The sequence below is a fragment of the Schistocerca americana genome, chromosome X (genome assembly GCF_021461395.2).
Source record: "Schistocerca americana isolate TAMUIC-IGC-003095 chromosome X, iqSchAmer2.1, whole genome shotgun sequence".
Lineage (NCBI taxonomy): Eukaryota > Metazoa > Arthropoda > Insecta > Orthoptera > Acrididae > Schistocerca > Schistocerca americana.
Genome location: NC_060130.1, coordinates 486,825,793 through 486,843,824, shown reverse-complemented (window position 1 = coordinate 486,843,824; position 18,032 = coordinate 486,825,793). Strand labels below are relative to the sequence as shown.

General features: G+C 46.1%; 1 protein-coding gene across 1 annotated transcript in view; it reads left to right on the top strand.

Annotated features, from left to right (window-relative positions):
- The first annotated feature begins 1,571 nt into the window (after nucleotides 1–1,571).
- The window catches only part of LOC124556089 (single-minded homolog 1-like), a 137,760-nt gene continuing 121,299 nt past the window's right edge, over nucleotides 1,572–18,032 (top strand). Inside the window, exon 1 of the mRNA XM_047130115.1 lies at nucleotides 1,572–1,746. Coding sequence (XP_046986071.1) covers nucleotides 1,572–1,746 — 175 coding nt within the window. The remainder of the gene's footprint in view (nucleotides 1,747–18,032) is intronic.

Sequence of the window (18,032 nt, the reverse complement as noted above, 5' to 3'; positions counted from 1 at the left end):
TTGCGAAGTAGAGTGCAACAGAAGCCTACCGTATTGCGTCACAAGTAAAGTAAGTAATATCACGTCTGTTGTTTGAAACCGATAAAAATATGTTATTCAAAATAATCTCTATCGCTATTTATACATTTCTCCCACCTCTCCGGCAGGCTATGAATGCCACACCAAAAAAACAGTTCTTCTTTTGAAGCGAACCAGTCAGCGAACCATGTTTGTACATTTTCATACGAATTGAAGCGTTGTTCAGCGAGAGCGTGTCCCAGTGATGCAAATAGATAATAATCGGACGGAGCCAGGTCTAGAGAATAAGGCGCATGCCATAGTATTTCCCAGCTGAACGCCTCGATCGTTTCCCTGGCCCGTTTTGCTGTGTGTGATGGGGCGTTATCATGGAGCAATATGACGTTGTGTTGGATATTTCCATATTCCGGACGTTTTTCACGTAATGTTCGATTTAAACCGATCATCTGCTGTTGGTAGCGATCAGTGTTAACGGTTTTACCATCTTTTAGCAGCTCATAATAGATGACATCCTTCTGATCCACCAAACACAGAGCATTGTCTTCTTTCCACAGCGATTTGGTCTTGCAGTGAATGTCGATGGTTTGCCTGGATTCGCCCATGATTTACGACGCTTAGGATTCGCAAAATATATCCATTTTTCATCAACTGTCACTATTCAATGCAGAAACGACATTCCTTTGTATCTGGCGAGCAGCATTTCACAAATGGTCTTTCGATTTGCATGTTGTGTTTCATTCATTTCATGCGGAACCCATTTTCCCATTTTCTTCACCTTTCCTATAGTTTTCAATAGAAGAGAAACAGCTTTCTGCGTCACATTCAACTGTTTCGAGAGTTCCTGCTGAGTTTGAATATCATCTTCACCCAATAAGGCCTGCAATTCGTTGTCTTGGAACTTTTTCGGTGGTTTCTAGCGCTCGTCGTTTCTCACGCCAAGTCACCATTTTTTAATTTTTTGAACCACTCGAAACACTGTGTTTTCCCAAGAGCATGTTCGCCGAAAGCTTCGACAAGCATTCGATGTGATACTGCAGCAGTTTTCTTCAAATGATAACATAAAACCAATGCTATCCGCAAATCGTTGTTCGTAGGCACAAAACTCGACATGTTTACGGGTTTGAAACAGATGCCGATGTATGGAACTTGGGTTACTGCGTGTTGACATTCGTTGTCAGCCGTTACAGGAAGCAGATGGCGCTGCAGACGGGCACCGTCTACAGGGAAATTCCGGTTTCATACTTCTACACTTCTAATAACAGTATCTTTTGGCAGATTATACCGTTTACACCCTGTATAGTCATATGATCTCCCTCAGTTGCAAGGCACATGCCGGAATACGGAATTCCACTTGGCAAGAAATAATAGTAGACTAGTAAAACAGTAAGGTAAGAAATATGAACCAAAAGCAGGACATCCCCGACAATGACAAATTGTGCCAAAAGAGAACAAACCTTCCTAACTCCAGGCTGCAAGGGGCATCGCTGCCATAAACTGCTGTCACCGACTGGAAAGGGATGCTGAGGCGGTGGCGTGTGTGTTGCAGGAGCGTGATGAAGGAGAAGAGCAAGAACGCGGCCCGCAGCCGGCGCGAGAAGGAGAACGCCGAGTTCCTGGAGCTGGCCAAGCTGCTGCCGCTGCCCGCCGCCATCACCTCGCAGCTCGACAAGGCCTCCATCATCCGCCTCACCACCAGCTACCTCAAAATGCGACACGTCTTCCCCGACGGTAAGCCTCGCCCCGCATTTGGCACTCAGCATGCCTACATTCAATGAAATTTTCTACATTTCATTTCATGATGGACACTACTAGCCATTTCGCTTTTAACATCTACATTTGTTACCATCTTGTCTGTTTGTCATCTAGGTGCATGTAGTTCCTTCTCAGAAGTTTCTTGCTTTGCATCACGTCTTCATAATCGTTAATGAGCTAAATTTTCCTTGAGAGCAATTTGGGGGGGGGGGGGGGGGGGGGCTGAGTTATTTGGGAGAAGAGACGAAACTGCGAGGTCATCGGTCTCATCGGATTAGGGAAGGGAGTCGGCCGTGTTCTTTCGAAGAAACCATCCTGGCATTTGCCTGAAGCGATTTAGGGAAATCACGGAAAACCTAAATCAGGATGGCCGGACACGGGATTGAACCGTCGTCCTCCCGAATGCGAGACCAGTGAGAGCAATTTGAAAACAATAAGTAGGGTGCCTATTAGTTCATTCCTGTCTGGGGCAGAAGGAGATTTATTTCCCAGTCTAGTCACCCATACATTGTAGACTTCCAGGGGCATTTAAATTCTTGGTGATTTTGGTTGTTTGGGTATCAGTCCATGGTTTAAGGCACGGTTCTATGCGTAACGTTAAGTCCCCTAAAGCTGGTGGTATCCTTAGAGACTACGAGGGCTTTGCTAGCTGCGTTTAGAGCTTGTTTGATTTCGTAAAGCAACTAAGGAAGTATTTATAACCTCAGGGCATTACTTCGCTCGCTCAAGTAATTTCGTTGTATTCTGAAGTAATTCCAACGAAAAGCAATGGAACTAAGGGGATTCGGTAGGACGATGCTGTCGAAATATCCTGTTGGTGTACTTATTACTGACGAATTCTCTTTAAGACTGTACACTCACGAACAATTAAATTACAGTAAAGCGTAGTCCCTTTTCGCCTTGATGATAGTGGTGACGTGTCGTGGCATCATCTCCTCAAACACTGGGCAACAATCACAGATGTAATCCATACGTCGCTGTTTCTAAGATGCACTCATTTCGATCCATGGTAACTCTGATAGTTCCAGTAGGGACTGTGTTCGGTTGAACTTCGGGGACGGGTTGGGGGAAGGGGGGTGGGCGGGAGTAGCAAACGAACACAGCACCCTCATGTCCATGCAGTGTTCCTCAAAATATTTTGATACAGTTCGCGGGCTACAGGTAGTGCATTGCCGTGCTGAAGGAAGTATGTAGTACTGGTCCACGCTTTAGTTAGGAATTTAATCCTTAAGGTATGATGCAAGCGTTTATGTTGTTTGTTATACACAAAATTCTGTTCTTCACATGTGAGTGACCAAAAATCTGGAGTGGTAGCCCTCTCAGAAGGAACTGCCTATAAAATTGGTTTATTTCAGGGCACAGTATTATTTGGGTTGCCATGTGAATTAATGGGACGGGTGAGTATTTTACGCCACTTCCTTTGTCACAGGCTCGAGGTTTTCTTAGGCAAAGTTCTCTGCGGTCTCTTCTTATCGCAGGTTCTCTTTCTTCGAAATGGACTGGTTACGGGTGATTGCTTGTCACAGAAGCGAGTTGTTTTTCTCAAACACAGCCCTTCGTTTATCAGTAGAGACTTTTTTAGCTTACTGTTGAATCAAGAATGAGAACCACCGTACTAGTGAAATTCGTCACTAGCCTGTTAGAGTGATCACCGCAGTCCTGACAAATTTAAGTTTTAAACAGTATCTGAAAACATGTGGCATTCGTAGATTGTGTTGTAAACAGTTTTAAAGACTTTGGCCCATTTAATAATGTAAAGTGGTATTTGCTTCTACAAGAGACTTGAATTTTTTCCACCGAGCCAGGAGGCCTTGTAGTTAGAATACTAAACTCACGCAAATGGAGAGGAGTATTCATATCTTCGTTCGGTCGTCCTGATACCGGTTTTCCAATATTCTAATCTTTTAGGAATTGTCTGAACTCTGCCATCCACCATCTCCCTCCAGCCACTCTCTCTCTCTCTCTCTCTCTCTCTCTCTCTCTCTCTCTCTCTCTCTCTCTCTCTCTCTCTCTGTCCCACCAGATGATTTTCTTTCTTGTTGATGAATGAGTGTACATTTCGCGACTCCAAGTACGGAACTGAGATAATGGTTTGCGAGAACGCGAACATGTCACGTGCGAGTCTCTTGGTTATCATCGTTGGCTGACTCATAGGGAATCTCTGTTTCATCCTTGATGTCACCAGCAGGGGAAGCACGTTTCTCACCACCTTTTCACTGTGGCTTCCAATATGATTTTCCTGGTCTGTCTTCTTCCTCAGTGTCGATTTGTTACTTTTTAACTGACTGTGCGTATATCTACGGTAGTGCAGGGTGTATCATATATGCTCTTACAAAATCTGAGGGAGATTCTACACACCAAACCAAGAAGAAAAGTCCATATTTCGAAAATCCTTTCTATTTGAACAATTAAAGGACATTCAACGCGATTCCAATTCTATTACTGACAATCAGCATGCTGTTCAATTCACTGTATCCGCGATAGTTAGAAGTTGTTGTGGAGACATGTTTACATTCGCCGTTTATGAACACTTGAGTTCTGTCCGTCCAGCACATTTCATGTGTGTCGTAGTCGCTAACTACCTGGTACGTGTCCCTTTCAACAATGGCAAGATATTTATCTCTCGAGCAGACCGATATGGTTCTTATTTACGGCCACGCGAATGGCAACGAACGTTAGGCTGCATGTCTGAATGAAAACGCAGACAGAAGATGGGTGAGTCTGCTATTAGTCGTCCCATTAGTGGGACAGAATCCTTAACAACAGAGACAGCGAATTGGGATATACCAATATCCACTCGTACACCTGTCAAGGAAGAATGTATTCTGCAAACTGTGAAACAAAATCCAGATATCAGAACACGACACGTCGCCGTCGCCGTCGCCGTAGCATGTGACACATCTCAGAGCGCTTCCTGGATTACTCTTCGTGGCGCACTCATGTATCCGTATTATCTTTTGCCTCTAGACCACTGAACAAGGTACCACTTTTAACGATGATTTGATGTAAAAACTGCAGATCGTTGTCCACTCGTACTGGGAGATGTGGCATCATTTGGGAGAGACGGAATTTTCATAACCAACACTTGTGATCAAGTCTAAGTCCTCATGAAACAACTCACATTAGACGACAGCGGTAATTTAAGTAATTGACTCATCTGACAGTGCGTCCCCTCGAAATTTTGACAGTCAACCAAACCGTGATGCACGACGCCTTTCCTGTAGCGTCTGCCACTGCAGTCGTGTGGGCATCTCAAAAAAATGGCTCAAATGGCTCTGAGCACTATGGGACTTAACATCTGTGGTCACCAGTCCCCTAGAACTTAGAACTACTGAAACCTAACTAACCTAAGGACACCACACACATCCACGCCCAGGGCAGGATTCGAACCTGCGACTGTAGCGGTCGCGCGGTTCCAGACTGAAGCGCCTACAACCGCTCGGCCACTAAAGTGCGCGTCATTTATGTTGGCGGCCGAGTTTAGGTCAGTCCGCTGTTAGCAGCGGTGGGGCAAGGTCGTCGTGCCTATGTCCCCCTGTTAGCGCACCGCGCGCGCGAGTGTTTACTGTTTACCTTCCACTGCGGCGAGTGTTACGCGTCCGTGTCTCGGTAGGGCCATGGCGCACTCGTATCGCAAGTCCACAATTAAGATCACATTTCAAGCGGACTATGCACGACCTCGAGCACTTGACATTGAACGTTTCATCCGGGAAAAACTTGATATTGCATCTCAAGACATCATTGGGATCCACTTTTCTATAACACAAAGTGTCGTCTACATAAAAATGATCAATGAAAAGGCGTGCACTGATGTTGTGTGCCGACACGCTCATGGACTTAAATTCAAGCATTCTGATGGTCACATAGGAACTGTCACGATCGACCACGCTGGATTAGGCCTTCGCACTCTGAGGGTCTTCGAGCTGCCATTCGAAGTCCCGCCAGATGTTGTGATGACAGCTTTCAGACCGTAAGGCAACGTGCTAAGCCACTTGGCTGAAAAATGGCAAACGTTTGAGACGTACCCCGTCTTAAACGGAGTGCAACAAATTAAGATTGAACTGACAAAGCATGTCCCATCCTATTTAGTAATTGGCGGCTGCAGAGCCATTGTCATGTACGACGGACAACCGCGTACTTGCGCCGGCTGTGGCCAGGAAGGCCATGTCCGATCGGCCTGCATTCAACGCCGACTGACTCAGACACCGGTTGGTGAAGTTCCATCCCCGGCGACGCCTACTTTATTCCCCATCACGTATGCAGCGGCTGCAACCGCAACAGCTGTTCCTCCCCAGGATCGTAACACCATATTGCAGTCAGTGGTCGATGACAGTGTTGAGGACAGCATATCCCCCTCTACGACGTCATCGGCAGACTTGCCTCAAGACGGTGATCAATTGTGCCACCAAGACGAGCCTAAAGAGAAGATGGAAGTAGAAAATGAAATTGTCCTGACCTCTGCCTTCCTACCAATGGAGATCGCATCAGATGATTGTCGACCGCACTCTGACACAGAACAACATGTCCGGAAACAATGGTCCCCTCGAAAACGCAAGAAACGGCGCCATACGCCATCCGATGATTGCCTGCTTCGGATGTGTGACCCGGACGAACATCCGGCGTCGGACGACACTCAGGACTCTACCACCACAACTCACCCTTCCCATCACGATGCTACGGCGGATACAATTTCTGAGCCTCAGTCTGACAACATCACTTCTGCTACTGAATATGCGCGCAAGCGCTCTACTGACAGAACTAGTCAACAGTTACCAATTGCTGCATCTGATTCTTGGGCGGATGATGTCGAGGATGAGCCACAGCATCAGGAGGATGCTGAAGGCAGAGATGCTCCCTCGGCTGTACCCAGCACCAACCAACAGTGACTACGGCTGTATCGTCAGCCTCTGTGGGGCCGCCCCTGCCGCCCACACCTGGCCTCCTACACAACCCAGTTACCGACCTGGCTGACCAAACATACCGTCTAGCGACGATTAACATCAACAACATACGTGCCCGACATAAACTAGCGATGCTACAGGATCTACTCAACGCAGCAGACATCGACATTGCGCTCCTTCAAGAGGTGTATGTCGCAGACTTCAAGGGACCCTATGGCTACAAGACTTGGGTCTCACATGCGTCTGCCAATGGCAGTGGTGTGGCGATCCTCCTCCGCCAAGGTATATCCGCAGAAGACGTCGAGTATCTCCCTGACGCCAGAGGCATGGCTCTTACTAACCAAGGAGTCAAACTTATTAACATCTATGCACCGTCAGGATCTGTTCGGCGTCGCGAACGATCCACCTTTTTCGCTCATACAATCACGCCCCTCTTTATGGGCCGTCAGGACGCCTTGATAATGGGAGGGGACTTCAACTGTAGCCAAGCACCTAAGGATCAGTTACCACATCATTCTCCCTGAGCAGAACTTACGACAATTATAAATAATCTTCAATAGGTGGACTCGTGGGAACATGTTTGTGGCGATTTACTCACTACACCACCCATTCATCCAGCCGCATCGACCAGATTTACATCTCGCGCTCCATAGCTGTGGGGACAAGAGCTGCCGAAGTTTGGCCCACAGCTTTTTCTGACCACGAGGCCTACATCTGCGCTATTACCCACGGCCGCCAGAAGGTATGGCACAGCCGTGGTCGTTGGAAGTTGAACGTCGCCCACCTCCCTTCTCAGGAATGCCGCCGCCTTATAGAGAACACGTGGGACTCTTGTAGCCGCCGGCGTGGCACCTACCGGTCTACACTGTCGTGGTGGTTACTCTGCGCCAAACCAGCCCTCCAGAAGGCCTTGATAGACTACGGCCGAGATGTTGCAGCATGGAAGAGACATACCATGGACTTTTACTACAGCATCTTAAGGGAATGTACAGCACTGCCGTACTCACCTGCACGGCAGGTGACGGTGAACCGTGCCAAGGCACAGATCATCAGATTAACACGTTGGCACCTTGAGGGTGCGATCGTCAGAGCGCGCACTCAATCCAGAGTGGCCCAGGAGGAACCGTCTATGTACCACGTCATTGCAGAACGACGGCGCCGACTCAGGACACTGATCCAAGCTATCACGACGGAAGACGGACGACGCCTTGATACCCAGCGCGACATAGGAAACGCCCTTCATACTCACTACACTAGGCTGTACTCGGAACATCGACATCCCCCAGAGGTGATCACCGAAGTCTCTCAACTCACTTATGGCTCGATCTCTCCGACAGCGGCGGCGGATTTGACTGCAGATGTAGCGGAAGAGGAAATCATTGAAGCAATACAGGCTGGGGCTGCTCATAAGTCCCCGGGACCTGATGGCCTTCGTCTGGAATTTTATCGGACGTATCAACAATTGCTGGCACCAGCATGGACTGATATTTGCCGCGATCTTACGTCTCTCACGACACAGATACCTGGGGCCTTCCTAGAAGGACTGATTGTGCCCATACACAAACCACGAGGCGGATCCAGGATCAGTGACTATCGGCCCTTGACCTTACTCAACAGTGACTTGAAAATTTTCACCCGGCTTCTGGCGGCACGCCTAAAGCGATCAGTACGATGTGTTGTGTCGCAGGACCAGGCATCGTTAGGTGGTGACCATAATATTCGCACTGCATTGTGCCGATATATAGATATGATCGCGCTAGCCAAAGCTCGCCAGTTGCCAGGAGTTTTGGTCTCACTCGACTTTAGCCAGGCCTTTGACAGAGTCGACCACACGTTTTTGATGGAGGTACTGCGACACACGGGGTATCCGGACGTCATAGTTAATGTACTGATGCGTCTCCTACGCGGCGCGACGTCCAAGGTGTTATATAATGGCCGTCTTACGCCACCGATACAGATCTAGCGATCGGTGCGACAAGGCTGCCCTCTTTCGGCGATATTGTACGCCCTCGTCTTGGAACCACTCCTCTGCGGCCTCCGACAACGCCTGACTGGGATGTCCCTTGGTGGACACACTTTTTGCTGCACTGCCTATGCGGATGATCTGGTACTCCTTCTTCGCAACAATGACGATGTTCGTGCAGCACTGGCGTGGGTGGCGACCTACGGCGCGGCATCGGGGACCCATCTCAATCTCCACAAATCACACGCCCTATCAATAGGCAGAGGCCTACCCGACGAGAGCGTCGCACCGCTACGAATCAGTGACACAATCCGCTGTCTTGGCATTGATTTCACATCTGACATGAAGCGTTCAACAGCCCTTAACTACAGGCGTTTATTGAATCAGATGAGAGCAGGAATAAGTGACCACCGTCTGAGACATCTAGACCTCCTGCAACGGACACGATATGCTAACATCTATTTGGCGTCACGTATCACCTATTTTGCACAGATACTCCCCATACCACCTACCTTGGCTCACCGCATGTTGGCGGTTTTGGGATCCTTTGTTAATACGGGCATGTTATTTAAGATTCATTACGAGACCCTAACCCTCCCGAAGAGCAGAGGGGGTTTAGGCCTTTGTCATGTTCAGAACAGAGTGAAGGCCCTGTTCGTCAGCTGTCACCTGCAACTGTGGCGACGCCGACGTGCCTCACAAGTCTCTTACTGGAAGCCTTACGACCAATCTCACTCGCACCCCCTGTGATGATATCGGACATCCCAGCACCTTTCTTCTACATTAGCCAATTCTTCCTTGAATTAAGCTACATCCGCACCGCACTACTACCCACACGCTTGATGATGACGAGGGCGATATATGCAGCCATGCAAATGAACAGGACGCCGAATGTGATTGAAAGCAAACACCCCACTACAAACTGGCGCGCTGTGTGGCAGGCAGTGAATGCCACCACCCTTGATACTAACGTGCAATCTGCATGGTACGTAACTGTTAATGGGACACAGTTGTGCCAGTCCCGCCTACATCACATCCACCTCGCTGATTCACCCTTGTGTGCCACATGCCAAGTGATTGGCACGGATGAACATCGTTTCGAATGCGGGTCGGCAAAGGACGTTTGGTATTTGGTGCGTCAGATATTGGCTTTTCTCACACGCACGACTCCCGACAGGATAACTACCCGATCACTTATTTTCCCCGATCAGATTTATTTCCCAAGAACAAAAACGAACTCTGTGACGTGGATCAGCGGCCACGCTGTTCACTACCTCTTCGGTAATGGCGAAAAGACGATACCCGATTTTTGGTATTACCTCAACGAACGACATTGTGCGATCGTCAAGAACCCTAAATATAGGCAATATTTTTCTAATTTTCTTTGGAGCGCATTCCATAATCCGCCTCGCAGATGGATTATCGATGACATGAGAAGATAACCATAGCACCTCTTCCCAGTTCCTTTTTTTATGAGATTGAACAAACAACGGAAACAACACAGCAACGAGAAGACAGTCATCGAAAAATTCGCAGCGGGCTATAGTATGGAGCATCCTTTGTCGTAACGGGACGCCTTCCTATTATTCTGTTTATGTAGCCGAAGAGGAACGGCCTTCCTTTTATCCATTTGTATAAAAATAAAATAAAATAAAAATAAAAAAAGCAGAAAAACAAACCTTCCAAAATCCTTTTTCCTTTTTTTCATTTTTGTTAAAAAAAGTGGCTAGGATAGCTGGCTATTAAAAAAATGCCCATTTGTGTTACGTACGCATTTTGTTATTTTAAGTAGTGCAGAAAAAAAAGAAAAAATCCTTGTACGGTGCTTAATATTTTCATTATTTAAAAACAATATCGAAGTGCCTTACTTCACGAATTATATTCGTTTGAATGCAATTTTTTGAAATTTCTAGTGCTTTGTCTCTTTATTAACCCTTTCGCTGCTGCAGACACGTGCTCGCCGCATTCCGCGCTGTGCGCGATTTTGTCATCACTGCACTGCTCGCCTGTGCAGACACATGGTGTTCCCACTGCTTTGACGCACTTATCATTCGATTTCACAAAAACTATTTGGCCCCAAAACTTTGATTTTTACACGTCTTCTTGACTGATACCTTCCCCCCATAAATGACTTAATTTTGTTTCGATGTTCAACGCAGTTATTATGCAGCATTAAATATAGTAAACCATTGCACGAAATTTTGAAGAGTTTGCAGAGGTAGAAGTCCATAGCGTATACTTTCCGTATGGTCGATTTTAGTTGCCACAATGTTGAGAATGAAATGTGGACAAGATACCTAAATTTCATATAAAATTTACTGTGTACTCTATGGACTTTTACCTCTGCAAACTCTTCAAAATTTCGTGCAATGGTTTACTATATTTAATGCCGCATAATAACAGCGTTGAACATCGAAACAAAATTGCGTCATTTATGGGGGGAAGGTATCAGTCAAGAAGATGTGTAAAAATCTAATTTTTGGGCCAATTGTTTTTGTGGAATCGATTGATAAGAGTGTCAAAGCAGTCGGAACACGATGTGTCTGCACAGGCGAGCAGTGCAGTGACAAAATCGCGCACAGCACGGAATGCAGGGAGCACGTCTTTGTAGCAGCGAAAGGTTTAATGCGGCCGTGGTCGCTTTACTTCATGAACTGCGCGCTCCCCCCTAAACGTAAGCTTGCAAACTATGCTATACTATGGCGCTGCTTCTATTGGCGCGTGCGTCGTGTGCAACTGGCAACGCAGCAATCTCCCGCGTCTGGACGGGCATGCGCGAGCCGCCAAGATAAAAGAATTGAACCATAGCGGCCGGCGACGTGGAAGGAAGACTGGTCTCAAAATATGGTCTCCAATTATCCCGGCCCACGCTTTCCGGCTGTACCGATGCTGATGATTCGCTGTCACCATACCATGGGGGTTCTGCATACTATCCCAAAGATGACTGTTATGAAAGTTGAAGATACTACTCCGCGTAAAGGTGGCCTCATGAGTGGATAGGGTGGGTTACACAAATCCCGGAATTGTTGTTGCCTGGTGAAGAAACTAGTGACTAAACTGCTTCCCATGTAGAAAGTCCGTCGCTAGCAAGACCTGCACATGCTGTAAGTGATAGAGGCAGTAAAAATTGTCATGAAGAATGTTCCACACGGTCGTCTGGCTTACCCAGTGCTGGCGGGTCAACTGCTTGGTACTGACGCGGCGGTCGCCTTCCACAGTGTTAATCACATTTTCCTCCAAGTCTGGTGTCCGAACATTTCGGTTACGTCCTTAATGATTTCCTGCTTCCTGAAACGACCCTGTCTCAGATAAAGGGCGAAACACTGTTGCAAACATTGAATGTTGTGGTTGTTGTCGGTGGGGATAGGTCTCCTGATACAACGTTGCTGCCCACTGGCCGTTGCTGTTTGCCTTTCCGTAAGTAAACAGTATGTCGGCAAGCTCTCGATTCGAATACGGAACCATTGCGTACAGTGCTGTATCACTTCCACTACAAAGTGAGTCGGCAAGAGAGGTGAATCGGACACAACAATACCAATGGCTATGGCAGGAGAGGGCGCCAGAGCATGAAGTATGAGGAACAGTGCCACCCTCTACGGGGAAACCATCCACACTATAACTGTGGCTGCGTGGTACAGCGCGTAACAGACAGCAGTCTCTGTAACAAACTATGATTGAATAAATGGTCTCTAGCCTGGAAAACATGCATTTCCGAGGACAAGTTAGACGTTTTTTGTTCCGTATCCTCTCATCGATCAATCACTAGGGTTTGTACACGGTGAAAAAAATGAACCTGTATACCCGCATCGGAGTCCCGCTACGTTGTATATACGCTGCAGCGAGCCCTAAAATGGAAACTTTTTGATCGCCTCTTATAAATGCAGATAGTGATAAATTTAGGGAATGTAGATGGAGATGGCTGACTGTGGGAAGGGCAGGTAGCTCTGCGGCTCGGGCCATATGGAAATGAGCGCCGCCCGGCCGCTACCGCAACGGCTAGCGCTACGGCTACCGCTACGGGTGGCAAGGTGACTGCCGCTATTGGCTTCATTTAGCGCACGCACGCCCTGGCCTTTGTTTCCTAAACAGCGCCTTGCGCGTGCGCATATCCCGACCGGCTGAGCCGCCGCCGCCGCCGCCACCGCCATCGCCACCGCCACCGCTCATCAGCGCTGCCCGTCTCCGCTCCGGCCGCAGCTGCAGCCACGCAAACAAATCCCTCCCGTTATCTTCTCTGCCTCTGCCCAGCCCTGCCTCTGATTAATATACGCAGATCTCGTACAGAAACCGAATGATGCTTTCTTCACTACATCCATTATGGATGACGAACTAAAAATTGGCAGTCTATGCTCGATGGGATTTCAAAAAAGAACACGAGTACAGGTTTTAGATTTCATGCAGCCACGGTTCTGCTGCGGCCCAGATAATAAGTACATCACAGTATGGGAGTGAAGTAGAACAATAACTATAAACGTACTCCGAACTTGATGTACGCAGGACAATATGACTTGTTGTGACGAAACTGCAAACGTTTGGCCACAACTGTGTATTCTTTCAGTTTTCGAGAAGATGGTACATTTTTAATTACAACAAATGAAATATTAGGTCGTTTTATTATGTTAATGAATAAAAGATTTACTTGCCTTTGTCACCGTTCTTTGCCACAAATGGTTGGTTCAAATGGCTCTGAGCACTATGGGACTCAACTTCTGAGGTCATCAGTCCCCTACAACTTAGAACTACCTAAACCTAACTAACCTAAGGACATCACACACATCCACGCCCGAGGCAGGATTCGAACCTGCGACCGTAGCGGTCGCGCGGCTCCAGACTGTAGCGCCTAGAACCGCTCTGCCACTCTGGCCTCTTTGCCACAGGATTGTTGTATAATGTACAACTGCCATTTACTAGCAAAGCATCATTTGCTGCATTCATTAACAAACTGTTCTCTTGCAGTGTAATATGCAGCACTGAAGACATTACATTTCACCAAAAATTTTAAATGTCACTCCTACACGATGACGTTGACTACTGTAGCTGAGGTCTCGAGCTGGGGCAGACCTTTTGCATGCTCGACACAATATTGAGCTCAGCACGAGGGTGCTGCTATGTTGATAGGGAGGCGTCGACTTAAGGAACGCCTCTGATTTGTCATTGCGGATTACAGCGAGCTGTAGCTAATGTCTGTGATATCGATTCGAGTTAGCGACTTCGGTGCGGCACTGCAATCTCTGGACGACACTACATGATTTTCGTACGAAAAAGTCTAAATTGCACACACATTCACCGCAAAACCCCCTTCGGAGGTTCGAGTCCTCCCTCGGGCATGGGTGTGTGTGTTGTCCTTACCGTAAGGTAGTTAGATTAAGTAGTGTGTAAGGCTAGGGACCGATGACCTCAGCAGTTTGGTCTCATAAAATTTACCACAAATTTCAATTTCAAATTTGCGCTATTAACAGTTCAGAGGCGGCCTCTACGGAAAGTTCCAGGTAAATGGTCTATCACCCTGACTTCTAATCAACAAAAGTTAATTGCTCACCTTAAAAGTGGAAATAATCTCGCCACTTGCCACGCGGTTTTGTCAACATTACGGGCGGCACACAAATAGTTAATTCAGTGAAATCTAAGCGATCCAGGACGGCGTACAGTCCTCACGATTTCACTTCCTACTTTCACCGAAAACGCTTTTGGCAGCTGCCTGGCTCTGACATCAGCCGACACACAGCGCATGCAAGCGTTTGATTAGCTTGGATAGATTGGTATCACGGTGCGCAATGTCACTTTCCACTACCTCTTTGGCCGTATTTATGTTTGGGCGCAGCGGACCGCCAAACGGAACATCTGCTATCAACCGCCCTACGCACAGTAGCATCATCTAAATGGCCCCTTTCTTGGATTGATTGATTGGTTGATTTGGGAGAAGGGACGAAACAGCAAGGACATCGGTCCCAGCGGGTTAGGGAAGGATGAAGTAGGAAGTCAGCCATGCCCTGTCAAAGGAACCATCCCTGCATTTGCCTAAAGCGATTTAGAAAAATCACGGAAAACCTAAATCAGGATGGCCGGACGCAGGTTTGAACCGTCGTCCTCCCGACTGCGAGTCCTGTGTGCCAACCACAGCGCCACCTTTCTCGGTCCTCTTTTTTGTAAATGTATTAATTAATATCTCTGGCTTTTAATAATTTAGAGTGTTCTTAGTTTTTATGTAAATAGAGTGAAGTTTGCTGTAGTTACTAAAAAAAGTTTTAGCTCGACTGCATTTAAAATTCGCCAATTAGAATTTTTAGAATGGAACCTACAGTAGAACATGACCTGCGAACTGCCTCTTTAAGATTCCTTGAAACTTAGTACAGCTGTACTATTTAATAAATGTAATCAAGTGCTGTAATTAGAACTTTCTATTACAAATACAAATGATACATAATCTGTTATGAATAAGGACATTTTCGTTCCGAATTTGGTTTTTAGTAAATAACTTGAAAAATAAAAGAGGTAGCTTATTTGTGTCACAGCTGTAAGGTTTTTGGATCAAAATGAGGCTACATACGAATTTTCATCTTTCTGTGTCTAATATTTCGCGCCTTCAATTTTTTGTAAGAACGCGGATTTTGACCAAAAAATTGCACTGATCGAATTGAGAATTGTAACTTTCAGTTGTGACATACATTTGCACATTCCGAACAGTTTTTTGCTTTCTAGTTTCATTATTTAGCGCTACTTATTTTTTTCTTAAAATAAGGTATTTGGCGAAACATATTCATTTGATCACTCTGACACTTCACATTGTTAACATTAATATACTGAAGCGTACACTGACTAATTTTGGAAAAGTTATTTTAGTTTTTAATTTCAGTCTTTGAGTATGCTGCAATCCTTTGGATACTAAGCACGACTGCTTTATGATGACATGGCGCTAGTAGTAGTGAACTGGGGAAAGTCCCGGCACACTCGCTCGCCTCTGTATCTCTCACAATGGCTCTGAGCACTATGAGACTTAATATCTGTGGTCGTCAGTCCTCCTAGAACTTAGAACTACTTAAACCTAACTAACCTAAGGACATCACACACATCCATGCCCGAAGCAGGATTCGAACCTGCGACCGTAGCGGTCACGCGGTTCCAGACACACGCGCCTAGAACCGCACGGCCACGCCGGCCGGCAGCTCTCACAATGATACAGCACAAATTTATTTATCACCAAGGAGCGGATTTCTGTCGTCAAGGAACCAAACTATTGCAAGGATGTTCCGATGTTTGTTTACAGATTTTTGGTGACTATTTTGTAAAACAATATCATGTATCTGTGTCAGTTTGAATTGTAGTGCAGCACTCAATAAATGTTTCTGGGCCTCGCTCAATAATGTATGACTTACTTTTTGATACCCTTTCGCAAGTATGGCATGCAAGTAGACTCTTTTTGAATTTAATATGATTTATTTTACTGTTAACTAATTTTCGAGCAATAAATTTCTCGACCATGAAACTTAGTCCGAAATTGTACTAAGTGCTTTCTCCGTAAATTATTTTAAGCAATTGGTTCAGGAGCTCATTCGAAGTGTAAATATTTTTGCGAAAAAATACTTCACCACTTACCAACAAATAATCTTGACTAAATGCGGAGCATCTTGACTGATAGAGATCTGCTAGGAATTGCCGGCTGGAGTGGCCGTGCGGTTCTAGGCGGTATAGTCTGGAGCCGAGCGACCGCTCCGGTCGCAGGTTCGAATCCTGCCTCGGGCATGGATGTGTGTGATGTCCTTAGTTTAGTTAGGTTTGATTAGTTCTAAGTTCTAGGCGACTGATGACCTCAGAAGTTAAGTCGCATAGTGCGCAGAGTCATTTGAACCATTTTGCTAGAAATTGTAATACTTGCGGATGTTTAGATAGCCAGCAATAAAGCGACTCATGACAGACCAAAGTCGTTGTTTATCAGTTTCTCTTAGCCTGCGTAGATTTTCAGCTGTCCAGTAGTGCATACTCTAAAGAGTTATTTCCTTGTGGTTTGTGTACAGAATGACGTGTCGCAGTGGTTAACTTACAAGACTTGCTTTCGAGAGGACGACTTTTCATATTCACGTCCGACCATCCACTTTTAAGCCTCTGTCTGTCCATCTTTTTAGAGATGGTCACGGGACTCTGCTGTTCGATTGAAGATGTCCAACTAAACACCTTTCAGCCGTCAATTTTCAACCTTATTTTACTAGGCAACCAGTTTCGGCGCTTTATTACGCCATCTTCAGGCCCCTGACCGACGTCAGTCATCTTTGACTGGTGCGGTTTGAATGTTTATCTAACAGTCGGCGGGTGATGTATGAAGTGGCCACTATAGCAAGTAGATATCTATTAATAACAGTATTGCTGGTCCCTGCTTCGATCACAAGTGAGGTGGATTATCCCCTAACGCCGGTCAGGGGCCTGAAGATGGTGTAATAAAGCGCCGAAACTGGTGGCCTAATAAAATAAGGTTGAAAATTGACGATTGAAAGGTGTTTACTTTGACATCCAGATTTAAGTTTTCCGTGATTTCCTAAATCGCTTAAAGCAAATGCCGGAATGGTTCCTGCGAAAGGGCGCGGCCGACTTCCTTTTCCACCCATTACCAACCAAAGCTTGTGCCTCGTCTCTAACGGCTTCGTTATCGACGGAACGCTAAATTCTTTAACTTCTTTTCTTCTATTCTATGGTTTGTAACCGATTAATAATCAAGATCTTACATAGAAACCCCGAGCATGGTTTAAATGAGTTGATAGCTTCAGCAACTGTCATTTTTTTTATTTGTTGTACTGCTGTACAATTTCGGTCTTAGACTACTTTCAAGGACTTCAAGCACAAAGAACTTAGTACAATTCCCGGCCGGCTTTGAAATTTTCTCTGCTCGAGGACTGTATGTTGTGTTGTCCTTACCTTCGCATCACAATAACTCACACGAAAATCGCCTGTTTAGTGTCGCGTGACAAGTTTAACTCTATGTATCTTCGTACAGTGTATGGCCTGACCTAACGAATATTCTAAATTGTCGTAACACATTGTAGTATCGTCTTTCCAATGCTTAGATGGCTGTATGGGCACGTCTCGAAAGCCAATTAAAAATAAGTACATATTATTAGTGAACTTTTGCAGGTTTTGCATAAGGTACACAAAGGTAAAGTAAGAGACCAATCTAATAGTTCTTAATGAACACAAGTCGTTGCGAAATGGAATATTTCTAGATACTTTTACGCCTATTCTGCAACAAGGTGCTGCAGGACCGTTGAAATCGCATCGTTTCTATGGTGACACACTACGCGACCGGAGTAGAGTGGGACGTTGTACCCATGTAATTATAAGTTGTGATAGTTTCATTATATAGTTGTAGGAGTAACCATTTAGTGGATATTATTTTACTCGACTGATAAATT